Raw genomic sequence first — 12814 nt, 5'->3', positions numbered from 1 at the left:
AACGAGTGTTTTTTGAGAATATATTCAGGTGAAATTAAATGGAATGTTGCTTTTGAGCTTATATTATGTGATATTTGAGGGGAAATTCTACTGAAGATGGGCTTTTTATTAAAAGTGAATGGTCTTTGACCATTCTTTTGCTTAAACATCTGAAGCATTCATGATGGTTGCATGGGGGTGATGGTAATTTTACAGAACTTCTGTAACCTCCTGAGGAGGCAGTTGGAAGCTGCCATTATTTAGTTAGCCGAATCCTGCTATTAGGGTCTATTGGTTTTGTACATAAACCTGTCGTGTTTTGCATTTTTGCGTTATACAATGAAAATACATTATCAGGCATTGTTAACCTTAATGTATTAGAAATATTACTTACTTTTTGGTTTTTTACAGATATATCCTTTTTTGAAAGAGCAGACGTTGGTGTTCCAGTAGCCAGACAATGCAAATACTTCTCCACAGTCTTTATGCCTTGTGTTTGAAGGTTCTCCCATTTCCCAGTAGACAAAATCCATTGCAGATTTGTCTGTCCATACCCACTGTCCTAATATTTAAAATGAGCATATATGTATAAAATCCATAGGGTTAGACAAATAAATAAGTTGTGATGGGGAAAACAAACAATGATACACATAGGTAGTTAAAAGTTTCAGTTACATTTGTAAGCATATGCAAGCATGCTTTAAAATAACTTTGCCTTTTTTTATATATATGGTACTTTCAAGTATACAAAGTTGCTTTCTTTTTAATATACATATCATTTTGTATGATTTGATATTGTATGATTAAATATTGAAGATATTACCTCTGTCATTTCTCTTTAGCCCTATCCAAAAGTTTGGTGATTTTCCGTGGAGTATCTTAATGGTGTCTGACAGAAAGTGTGTTTCGGTATAGTCTCCTACTGATACCAAATCAGCAGCTGAAAAAATAGTAATGAACACATCACAATGTCTCATTTTCTTACAGCTTAGGTCAATAACCACATAAAAGATATGCAAAAAGATATAAGACAATGATTCTTGCACATAATATTCACTAGTCTCATATGGTTATTATAGCGCTATGTTGTGTTTTGAGCATGACTGTGAGCTGTAAAGGTGCAAATCAGCAGGAATACTTGGATTTTTGTTTAGTCTTTGGTATTTCCGAGAAGAAAAATTGCTCTCGTGCAATACTTGTTGGACAGGTCCAACCACACCCCAGAATGTGGTGCAAGTAGGCTGCAAGTGGTACATATGATGTAGTCAGCACCATGCCTCTTGGCACTACAGCTCTGTCACCCACCAGTGGCTGGGCAGCATTTTTGGCAGTGCCTGATGCTAGGTACTGCAAGGGTAGATAGGGTGTGTAAGCAGCTAGACATTGCGGTCCAGAAGACATCCAGAAGTTGACTGTATGCCTTGGCATTACAAATGCACAAAGCTGTGTCATCAGGAAATGACCACCTTCCTGGCCTGGCATGTAGGCAAAAGTGTAGGAATTTAGAATATGGACCAATGTCCAAATACGAACTTTTATTCTGGTTATTATTGTAGTGTTTACTTTTTCTAGTAATTATGTGATTTGACTTTCTACAAAACCATTTCAGGAATTCTGTTGTCACACAGCTGTAAAGTAAAATGCCTTTGCAAAGCTACTTTTTCTGTTTACTTGGTCATATTTCAATGTTTTCATACATACAAGGAAGCGCTGCTAGAAATTCTTGTATTCTCTTGTAATTAGAAGGCTATCAATCACTGAGGCATATAGTGCTAATATATAAGGTGTCACACTGAAATACATGCTGCATCACAGCAATTCCCCGTGAACAGTCAGGAGAAATCAGAAATGTAGAGTGATGTGTCTTTTCCTCTCCCTTGATCCACATATGGGTCTTCTCTCCAGATCATAGTCAGCAGTGGGGGCTGTTCCAGAGCAGGAGCTGGGTGTGTTTTGCTGGTTCATGAAAGCTAAATGACTCCTCCATCTCATTTCTTGTCCAGGCAGTGAGATCCAATTAATAAACTGTGCCCTAGAACTAACAAAGACAACTTTCCCATGAGTTTGTGTCTCCTAGTTTACAACGTGTGTGGATTCCTTCTTGTTTGGGGAAGGGAAGGCTAACCCTGCAGTCTCTGCCTTTTATAGTGGGACTATAAAAGTGTTTATCTCCCTACCCAATTACTGACTTCCATAAAACTAGTAGGAATTTCATATTTTTGAGACATTTGTATTTCATCTGGTATTTGAGATATCAGGTGCGTTTGTCTCTTAACAACATTTACTTTTATTGTGAAAAAGCATGCTTAGAAAAGCAGGCTAAAAAGCATTAAGTTTGAAGATTTAAAGTAATTTAAGATTTGCTTAACAGTATCAGACATTATTTTATGTGTTTAATTACATCCTCAATCTTTCTAAAACAAAAACACTCACCTAGTCGGGCACATTCCTGATGAGCTTGAGACCAGCTTCTTTTCCTTGAGGCATCAAAGTAATAGCAGTGGCCGTGGAAAGGTATCCAAGATTTGTGTCCTCTTGATTCAGGGCATTTCCCAGGAAGTTGTGGGGGCTCAGTAGGAGCCAGTACTGATAAGAGATCAGGTAGCTGGATTTGTTTTTTATACAATTTGGTTTTCCTGTCATACTAGTCAAACAAAACTAAACAGACTATATTGTCTGTCACCATAGAAGAAATGAAGCATGTTCTAAAAAGAGCTTGAATATGGGGTTGATTTTATGTTTGAGAGCATATTTTGCTTCATATTCATTTATCGAGGTGATTAGGAAGATGCATTAGTCTTATTAGAAGTATAGATTCTATCTAATGGTTATTTTTGTAATTACTGTAGTCAATAAAATATCCAGCTGGTTTTCTGGCATACACGTCTGCCTAATTAGTTAAAACTGCTATTTTTAAAATATACTCTGACACTTCAGCCCCATTTTTTGACAGGATCAAAACGTTATAGAAGAAACTGTGATTGTGAATGAAAGTGTTGGTATAACTAAACGTGGCTTGCAGGAGTTTTTATTAAACTACATCCTGATTCCATAGTGATTGATATAATAGGAAGATTTTGGATGATAAGATAAATGCAGATGGAATGAAAATTAAATGTTCTGCCAAATTACATTTTCTTCCTGTGAGTCTTCCACAGTCTATTTCTTTCCCTATTAAGGAACATTCAGATCTCAAATTAGATGCCAGAGTATTAAAGTGGAAAAGGCATTATATATCAAATGTGAAGACTTTTGTCAAATTACAGCATCTTTGAATGTAATTTGGTATGCAATTTAAAATTTTATAACTATTCAAAATCTTCCATAATGTTGACAAAAAAGAGAATATAGCTAAATTGTGAATTATATTTATATAAATATAATTTCCACAGAAATTATAGAAGCTTGTGCTTGGGAGGCTCCTCAAGGGGTTATTTACTTCAACCTTGTGCTCACAGGTGACATGAAGTTGATACGTAATTATATAATTTCTAACAGATATTTGTCCTGTCTGTTCTTAGCAAGCTGTAGTGGTGGAGATACCCTGACTTGTCCAAAGTATTTAGTAAAGGCTTCTGTACTGATAAAACTAGAAGGTTTTCCTTGCCATATTTAGTTCTATTACTCTTTTCCAACTCATGTCAGACATTAGGGAAGAATTTAATTTCATTCCTTAGGGCTTGTTTTTAATATTTAAAATTTATAATCTGGTTTCTCTTAGTCTTTTGTTTCTTAGCCTTTTTTCCAACTCCAATTATAATTTTTCTTTTTAATTCTTGCTTCCTGGCCATCTGAAAACCCTAGATGACTGAGAACCTTTTCAAACTTTGGTTCCCCAAACTGGGTACAGAATTTCATCTGATGCCTAATCAAAACAGATCTCACAGCAAGTTAATGACTTTTCCTATTAGAATGAATAGTTAAGAAATTAATGAGTATTTAATCCTTTGTTTCTTAGGCTTTTGGTAATTATTATTATGAAGTAATTTACTTCTGGGAAGAATTCATGTCAGTATTTAGAGCTAGTTAGTTAGCCAGTCGTGTCTTCCTGTATACTAGTGTATAATCATTTTTCTAGTGGTTTATTATATTTAGCCCAGTTGATAAATCTACATACCCTCCAATTAAAACACTCATATTCAATTGCTTACCATTTGATTTTTTACAGACAGAAAAGAGTTTTTCCTTGCAAGAAGCTGTCTTCCAGGTGCCATCAGTGTCTAGGTAGACGCATGCTAGTGTCTGGCTTGGTTCCCCGCTGGACCACTTGCTGTAAACTAATCTCCATCTGTCAATCCATTGATACTTGCCATTGGTCTGGAAGCAAAATCGATATGGTCATTTCAAGGTTGCTGAGAGTGACATAGCTACTACACAGGATCCTCAAGAGGACTGTCACGTAACCAGTATGGAATCCTATGCTTACTATTGCCCCCTTTTTGTACTTGTAAATACTAAATGAGCCAGCAATGTGTCCTTGTCGCCAAGAGGGCCGATGGAACCCTGGGCTCCATAGGGAAGAGTGTGACCAGTAGGTCAAGGGAGGTCATTCTCCCCCTCTACTCTGCACTGGTGAGGCCACAACTGGAATTTTGTGTCTAGTTCTGGGCTCCCCAGTTCAAGAGAGACAAGGAACTACTGGAAAGAGTCCAGCGTAGGGCAACTAAGATGATTGAGGGATTGGAGCATCTCCCTGATGAGGAAAGGCTGAGAGACCTGGGACTCTAGCCTGGAGAAGAGAAGGCTGAGGGGAGACCTTATTAATGCTTATAAGTATCTAAAGGGTGGGTTGAGGGAGGATGGAGCCGGACTCTTTTCAGTGGTTCCCAGTGACAGGACGAGGGGCAACAGGCACAAGCTGGAACATGGGAAGTTCCATTCAAATATGAGGAAGAACTTCTTTCCGGTGAGGGTGCCAGAGCCCTGGAACAGGCTGCCCAGGGAGGTCGTGGAGTCCCCTTCTCTGGAGACCTTCAAGACCCGCCTGGATGCAGTCCTGAGTGATGTGCTCTGGGCAACCCTGTTTTGGCAGGGGAGTTGGACTAGATGATCCCTAGAGGTCCCTTCCAACTCCAGCAATTCTGTGATTCTGTGATAACTGCAACAAGATGTACGGTGTCTGTTATCCACAAATGTGAATACAGAATGATTTTTTTTCTGCCCTCCAAAAGGTATCTAACATCAATTCAGAGCATTTTTCAAGCACTGGGAAATGGAAGGGAAAAAAGGAAGGGGGCATGAGAGAAGGCATAAAACTGGGAGTCAGATAAGACATCATGTTGGTACGACCACCCAAAGGTCTGCATGGAAAATGGGAGTGTGGATGGGAGTGTTCTTGAAAAGCAGCACTGATTGCCATCGCTTTTGTTGTAGTTATGACTGTGAATCATGGGGAAAAGTGTAGCATGTCAAAACACACCTACCATCCAAATGTTAGCTCTCCCCTGTCATACCACTGATGTAGACATCTCAAATATATTCTGAGTTCTGATGGGAGTACCATTAAGAATTGCATTTTCAAATGAAAAAAATATATCCTTTGGTCAATATGTACCATATCATATAGCGTCCAGCTTCCTGTAACCAATTTATACCTTTTTTTCTGTTCACAACTCTATTTTGCTACTGTGACCATAAATAAGACTATGCTAGTAGAATGTGTGAGCATAAATACACACGTAAAAACCATTTCTTTGCAGGTCTCAGATGTGCAACTCGAGATATAATGTCACTGATCACTGCGGTACATAAGCACATGGCAGGATGGACATTACTCCTGGAATATCTTTTGTACTAAAATAAACTCAAAATGTGGGAGATTTTACAATTTATATTCAAGACCCTTTAAATGACTCCAAATAATACACAGCATTGCTGTATACTGGTATGCAGGAGCCTTTCCTTGTGCACGTAATAGTCCTTCATTCATTCAAGTCTCCTCTATATGAGTCTTATTTGAAGAATTCCAGCATCAATGGGTCCTGGAATGATGTAGCATGCTGTTTTCAGCACTACACTGGGAGTAATTCCTATAGGTTACGAGATGAGAGCATAAGGTAAGATCAGGTCCAGTGTCAGCTTGACCACCTGTATGGAATTGATGTGTTCTTTCACTGAATTGAATTTTTAGAGTTGGAAGGGCCCATAGAGATCATCTAGTCCGACTCCCCTGCTGAAGCAGGATTGCCTAGAGCATGTTAGAGCATGTTACTCAGGACTGCAACTGTTTCTCAAGACTTCTTACCGCATTGCTGTTAAGACCAATCCACAGAGGCTCTCCAGATTCCTGTGCAAGTAAGAACAACAGTGCCTGGCTGTATGGCTCTAGAATGCTGGCAAGTTCTGAGGCATTGTTCTTGCAGTTTTTCTGTGCTTCTTCCCAATTCATTTTCAAATGGGTGACAGAGTAGCTCATGCCACCGGAATGGTCAAAAGCGAAGTCCAGCGCTGTTGCTGATGACTTAAAGAGTTCAGGATCTGTAGCAATAAGGCAAAAAAAACCCCAACCACCCAAGAACAGTAAAATGTGGAGGCCACATTTGACTTAAGCAACTGAATAACATCTTCATTATTTACAAACCAAGTACAAAATGGAATGGAACACCTTCTTATTAGCTGTTTAAAAGTAACAGATAACTTTAAAACAACAGTGAACTTTCTGGATGAAATAAGTACGTTTTCAGCCACTGAGAATTTTGAATCAGCAAATTCACAGTATCTTATATTGCGAAAGTAAATTTACCCCATCAGTCAAAAATAACACACCTACTCTGCACGTTTTCAAAATACTCTTTGTGGCATACCAGCTTTGTGACTGTCAGGTTTATTTGGATAAATGTAAAGCCAGTTATGATAATCTATAGATCATAATGAACTTTTGTAATTAAAATGTTTGTGGTTTTTAGCTATTTAATTACACTTTTTAAAATAAAATAATTTTGCTTTCCTAAATTCTGGTGTTTTATTTATTGTTCCCTTCTCCAAAGCATTGCTAAGTAACACTGGGATGCAAGATGGGCCCTTAGATTTTACTGATCCTTTACCTAAAAAATAAAAAAAGGTAACTGATCTAAAGCATGTTAAACAAGGAAATCGATTTTAATCCTTGTGTTACAAATTTCAAGGTTAGTGGTACAGAACTCACCACTGTTCTTCTGGCATATAAACCCTTTGTACTTATTACACTCCTCATTGTTCCATTTTCCTGTGTCATCAGAATGACCTTTCTTCAGAGAAACACAATCAAACTGTTGGAGTAAGGGAAAGAATACGAGCATATTGATATTAGAAGTTATAAACCAGAGTACTGTGACGCCCTGGGTAGTGTTATGGTTCGAGAAAACCCATAACAATTTATTGTCTTTTAGACAATTATTCTATGCCTGGTGACCCCTCCCCACCTGGGAAGGGGAACCAGAGAAAACAAGGGAACATGAGGGTTGAAATATAAATAGATTTAATAGCGTAAGACCCAATAATTAACAATAATAATAAAAAGACAGTACTGGTCCCAATACTAATATAAGAAATACAAGGATTATACTCAGCCAGTTCTATCAGCAGGAAGCTCTGCGCTCCCAGCAGGGGACAGCAAATGTCGGACACTGTGAGTGCTACAGCTTCAGGAGGAAGCTCAGGGCTCAGGGGTCTGGCACTGGGGCAAGAGGTTCTCTGGACCGACACCGTCAGGGGAGAGAGAGAACTACGCAGAAAACTTTCTAAGTTATATTGAATGTGCCATACATGGTATGAAGTAATCCTGTTGGCCAGCTGGGGTCAAGTGCCCAGGCCTTGTTCCTCTTCATTCCTGCACCTGGCAAGGCTCAAAAATACCAAGACCTTGAATCCCACAGAGCCTGGCTGGCTATAAAGTCAATATTTTCATGAATTCAAACACTACAGTCTTCCAAAAGTGGAGTTCTCCCAAGCATTAGAAGAGAAGTTAGTCCTGTGTCACTCAAACCAGGACAGGTAGTTTCACTCCTTTTTTTTCTCTGAATTCTGGTATTGTAGGGTTTGTACTAAAAATCTAGAGAGACCTTCTTTTTATCCTTTCCCATCCTTTCTGGCTTCCTCTGTGGTGTCCAGCTCCACCTTGGTACTGTCTTGTAAATCTTTGTAATCTTTGGTTCAACCTGCTTGTTCATTTGGTTGTTTTCAGGAGAGGTACTCGAAAGGCACTATTATTTTCAAAACATTCTGTCACACCTCCTGTCTCGACTAACGAGTGACTATCAGTAAGTTTGTTGAATAAGAATGAAATAAAAATAAATGGAGGTCATGCTTTGTATTTGGCTTGCAAAGCCAACATTAAATAGTAGTTATTCATGACAGAATCATCTAAATGATGGTCCTTGACAGAGTCATCATCAGCTCTAGTTCTCAGGATTTCTCTTTCAGCTACCCCAGATCAGATGCTGAGTGCTTAAGAAGTTGGAACTTCAAGTTTATTACAACCTGAACAGCCTTATTATGGAAGTAAATGGAAGAAAGGCAGTGTGGGTGTGCAAAGCAGTCTGTATTGGTCTGAATATGTAGAACGCTATTTTATTTACAGCATTCTGAGGTTTAATTTCAGTCCTAGCAGGAGAGAGGGTTTGATTGGTTTAGAAAGTAGTTGACATCTATTGGCCTTTAGCAATCCAACTACAATTTTAAGTAGGGAAGAAGTAGAAAAAAATTGAACTCTTTCCTCTTGCATCCTCTCCTCCTTCCTTTCCAAACATGAGTTAACTTGTCAAATGTGGAAATATTTCCAACGTGTATTAACTTCTAAAATTCTAATGTTCCATTTACATTTTATGCAAAACAAATAGCAAATTACTATGAAAAATAAAACTTTATTCAATCTATCCATTCTTTATTCAATCTGTCCATTGCTGCCATTTTGCCAAACTCTTTGGCAAAATGGCAGCAATGCCATTTTTTGCTCTGAGATAGCTGGGATACTCAAACATTGAAACTTTTTATCGCTAATCCCAGTGTAAAGGTAGATGAACAATTTGGGGAGAAGGCTGAGGCAGTGTCTCTAGCAAAGAGAGCTTTTTCCTTGAAGTGATATTGCTCCTCAGATTTAACTTGATGGTAATCGCTAAGTGGTATTTACCTGTTGCAGATTGTGGCCATCTTCTGGACGTAAAGTGTCAAACAAAACAGGTTCTACAAGTTTTGGGGAATCTGGAGCCCAGTTTGTATAGGAGACAGCACTTCCATCAGTCCAAACAAAGTTGAGTTCTCTGAGTTGGTCATTCAAGCCAATCCAGGGATCACTTGAAACATCCTTCAAATGGTAAGTGAGAAAAGCTGGGAAAAAGCCAATAGAAAAGATGAACACGTCATGTCATCAGTCAAGACATCAGCTCATAAACAAGTCCTTAAGTATTTTGTTTGAAGTCTTGTAAATACATTTTAATTAGCATTTGATCAGAAATTTACCCAAGTTTTCAAGGTTATGCCAAGTCTTTGCCTGTGAAAATTCTCAAAGAGTGAAAGTATTTGGAACCATGGAGCAAGATTGGAAAGAGGAAAGATAAAAAAAAAAATAAATGCCTGACCACCATGTTATCTGATGAGTTCACTTATTTCAACACTCAGGATGAGCTGATTGACTGACGGAAATGTATAGCTGTATACAGCTGCAAATGGAAGCCCGGGAACATAGGCGAGGTGAAAATGTACCTTTCTCTGACATTTTACTGCTGAATTAAGTTACAGATTTTAGGCGGTCTTTTCAGAAATATAGTAATATATCCCTTTCTATTTCTGGCAGAAACAGACTATGGATTCCTTTTCTTTCTCTATGTCTAAAACTACAAATGCCAGGTCTGGATTTGTTATTTTATGCTAATTCATACCCTATAAATAATGTAAAGCAGTTTGCATGGAACAGGAGAAGGCAACCCTTAGCATCACTAGCATGACAGATGGTTCCAGTTCTTCCAAAAATGTTTCACGCCATGGCCATATCACCCACGTTGAACGTACATATTACAAAATGCACACATTTACATACTGTCTCTTTTTGCCAAGTTCTTCTTTGCAGGAAATGACCACTGCATACAGAGCAGATGCTAGCTATTACCTAAAGAGCTGTTTCACTGTACCTTGTACTTGTTCATTATGTATGCTCGCTAGGTTTCCTCCAAGCTTTATACAAGCTCTTCTTGCACTATTCCAGTTTTCATAGATAGAGCCAAAAACTTTGTAACACTAGGGAAAAATGAGTATGGATTGTTAGTGAGTGACAGCAAAAGAAATTTATGATGGAATTACACTAGTTTAAGCAGAAATTAGCCCAACTCAGACCCACAAAATAATTTTCCAAAATTAACAGGGACTTAGCTCTTGAACCAAGTTAAAACCATTCACAAATTTTAAAGTTACTCTGTGCCTTTCTGTGAAGGATTGAGAAAGTCACAGAAAAACTCAACCAACCATTGAGAAATCACAGCAGGAGTCTGAAGAGAATCTAATGTGTTAACTAACTCTGAGATTTTGAGAAGTCATACTCCATCTTTAGTAAAAGACAAAGAAATGCTGACTCTATAAGAAAAGACCAGTCCAGGGTGTCATGTGGAATTACCTGAACTTTCTGAAAATGTTTTTGACCTAAAGTCTATGGTAAGTGTGCTCTCTTGCGTGTATTCAGCCTTTTTCATTTTACAACTCTTTTATCAATGGAATATATGACTCATGATTTCTTAAAAAGTGCATTGTCATCCCATTACAAATATGCATTCACCCTGAAATGGTTTTGGTAATTTTAGGTGTGCCTAGTGTGCCCATGTTTACAGCTCGGTCTGCTCTGGGGCACACCAGTAGCACTGTCAAAGAATTATCTTGCACAGTTTGTGGAAAATAACAACTCTGCCGACTGTAACAAAAAATGCGAAGAAAGTGTTCTGGCATAAACTCCATGGATGTGAGTATCCATGGGTGCTTTCATAACAATATTGCATATATTAGAAAATGGAACCCTTGCTTAATAAGCACATAAAGTTTGCCCCTTTGGGGAAGAAGCAAGCAGTACATTGAAGTTTGTTTGGAAAAATTTGGCCTTCTCTCAGATACTTTCCAGCTCAAATGACTGGTTTTACACTATAGTTGGCACTTTCAGTTGAATTCAGTTCAATTTTTTTTTAAAGTATATACAATGTAGCAATTTTTTCAATGTGTCTCAGATGATCACTTCTCAGGAAAACAATTAAAAACCTGTAAAACCACCATTTTGCAAGAATTAGGCAACTAGTTCAATTTTTAATGCAACTTTGGATAATCAATGTCAAAAGATACCTGAGAGACAAAAGGTGTCTTGTAAATCTTTAAGTACCTTCCCAAGGATTAGTATCGTTGTCCCTAGATGGATGATACCATACCTGATTTTTAAATAAAAGCCAGTCTTTAGGACATCCTCCAGGAGGTGAAGGTACCGCTGAAGGAAGTGTTGAATTTTTAAAACTTCTGTGCCTCTCACAGATATAGCCATTTGAAAAACCACAGCTGACATCATTCCACAAGCCTGAAATCAATTTAAGTATAGATAATAAGACACTGAATACGATTGAAATTTATGGGGAAGTGAACTGACTTCCATGCTGGTAGGTTCAAAAATCTGCCTGGGAATGTGAGATAACGTGTTTCAGCCCAACTCTATCTCCATCATCCATCATCAGTGCTTACAGGAGGACTTTGGTCCTGCTGTGACTGTGGGAGTGGTGGCCATATGGGATGGCTGATACGGCAACTCCATCACCTCCGAGTAGAACCCACCCAAACAGTTTTGTTGCACTGAAACATGCAAGTGTAAAGTAATACTTGATCAGTGAAAACACTATAAATTGTGAAACTCCATACACGTTCTATTCCTTTGCAAATTGTTCTCTAATTATTTTTTGAAAGACCAATTTGCTGTTGATTTGTATAGAACATATTGTTTGTGCATCTGAAAAATCAGTGATAAATTGTCCTTGCATTCCTCATTAAAATCAATTTCTTTTATTCTGCATTTATGGCTAATATTGCGGCTGAAGAAACCTCAGATATAATGACTATGCTTTATTATGTACATTTTCTCAAATTGCTGGGAAAGCATGGGTTAAAGCTGGAAAGATATTTTTAACACAAGGGAGGAGCAGTACCCATAAAAAACATTTTTTCAAGAAGTTTCGTAACTCACCATCCACTTTATATAAGACCACGCAATTTTCTTCGGAATATTTGAAGTTGGGCTCGTCCTGGGCCCAGGCTGTATAGTGCACCGGTCTTCCATCCATCCAACTGAAAAAAACCCAACAACAAACCAGTAACAGTTGCTCAGGTAACATGCATGAAACAGTTCAGAAAAATCTACCTTAACATGCTAAAATATTTTTTTAAAAAAATACAGTTGAGGCTGTCTGTAAATTGAGTTTCCATTAGAATTAAAAGATCTTAGATAATGAAATCCCTGCATGTCAATTCAAAGAACAAAAATACCTTTACTTTTTTTCAGACATTAACTGTGTATTCATAGCATGTGTATTACCTATAAAAATGCCATTTAAACCAGTGCTTTTACAATGTAGTTAAACCAAGAGGGATCACACATTTCGAGATGGAGTATAACTCTCTGAATCTGCATTTAATTCACTTGCAGTGGTCTCTTCTAGAAGGAACTCTGGCAGTACAAGACTTCTACAACTGCTTTTTATGAATCTTGATGTAGCTTGTTTACCTACCTAAACTGTTGATCGGCATCCTGAAATAATCCTATGAGATATGACTCCAATTTGCCATTTTTTAAGATCTAAACATGAAAATATACTTTTAGTTAGTGCTTTCTAACATTTAGTAGTTA

At 37.9% G+C, this 12814-nt stretch overlaps 1 protein-coding gene across 1 annotated transcript in view; it reads right to left on the bottom strand.

Moving 5' to 3' along the window:
* LOC141470802 (macrophage mannose receptor 1-like) overlaps positions 1–12814 on the bottom strand; it is a 35453-nt gene that overhangs the window by 1394 nt on the left and 21245 nt on the right. Inside the window, exons 18-28 of the mRNA XM_074157053.1 lie at positions 12696–12763; positions 12155–12255; positions 11355–11497; positions 10083–10188; positions 9086–9282; positions 7124–7226; positions 6224–6456; positions 4131–4296; positions 2413–2565; positions 803–919; positions 374–541 (exon numbers count right to left, since the gene is read on the bottom strand). Of these exons, the coding sequence (XP_074013154.1) occupies positions 374–541; positions 803–919; positions 2413–2565; positions 4131–4296; positions 6224–6456; positions 7124–7226; positions 9086–9282; positions 10083–10188; positions 11355–11497; positions 12155–12255; positions 12696–12763 (1555 nt within the window). The remainder of the gene's footprint in view (positions 1–373; positions 542–802; positions 920–2412; positions 2566–4130; positions 4297–6223; positions 6457–7123; positions 7227–9085; positions 9283–10082; positions 10189–11354; positions 11498–12154; positions 12256–12695; positions 12764–12814) is intronic.

This window comes from Numenius arquata, chromosome 12 (assembly GCF_964106895.1).
Source record: "Numenius arquata chromosome 12, bNumArq3.hap1.1, whole genome shotgun sequence".
NCBI lineage: Eukaryota > Metazoa > Chordata > Aves > Charadriiformes > Scolopacidae > Numenius > Numenius arquata.
Note: the sequence above shows the minus strand (reverse complement) of the source record. Positions and strands in the feature narration are given on the sequence as shown.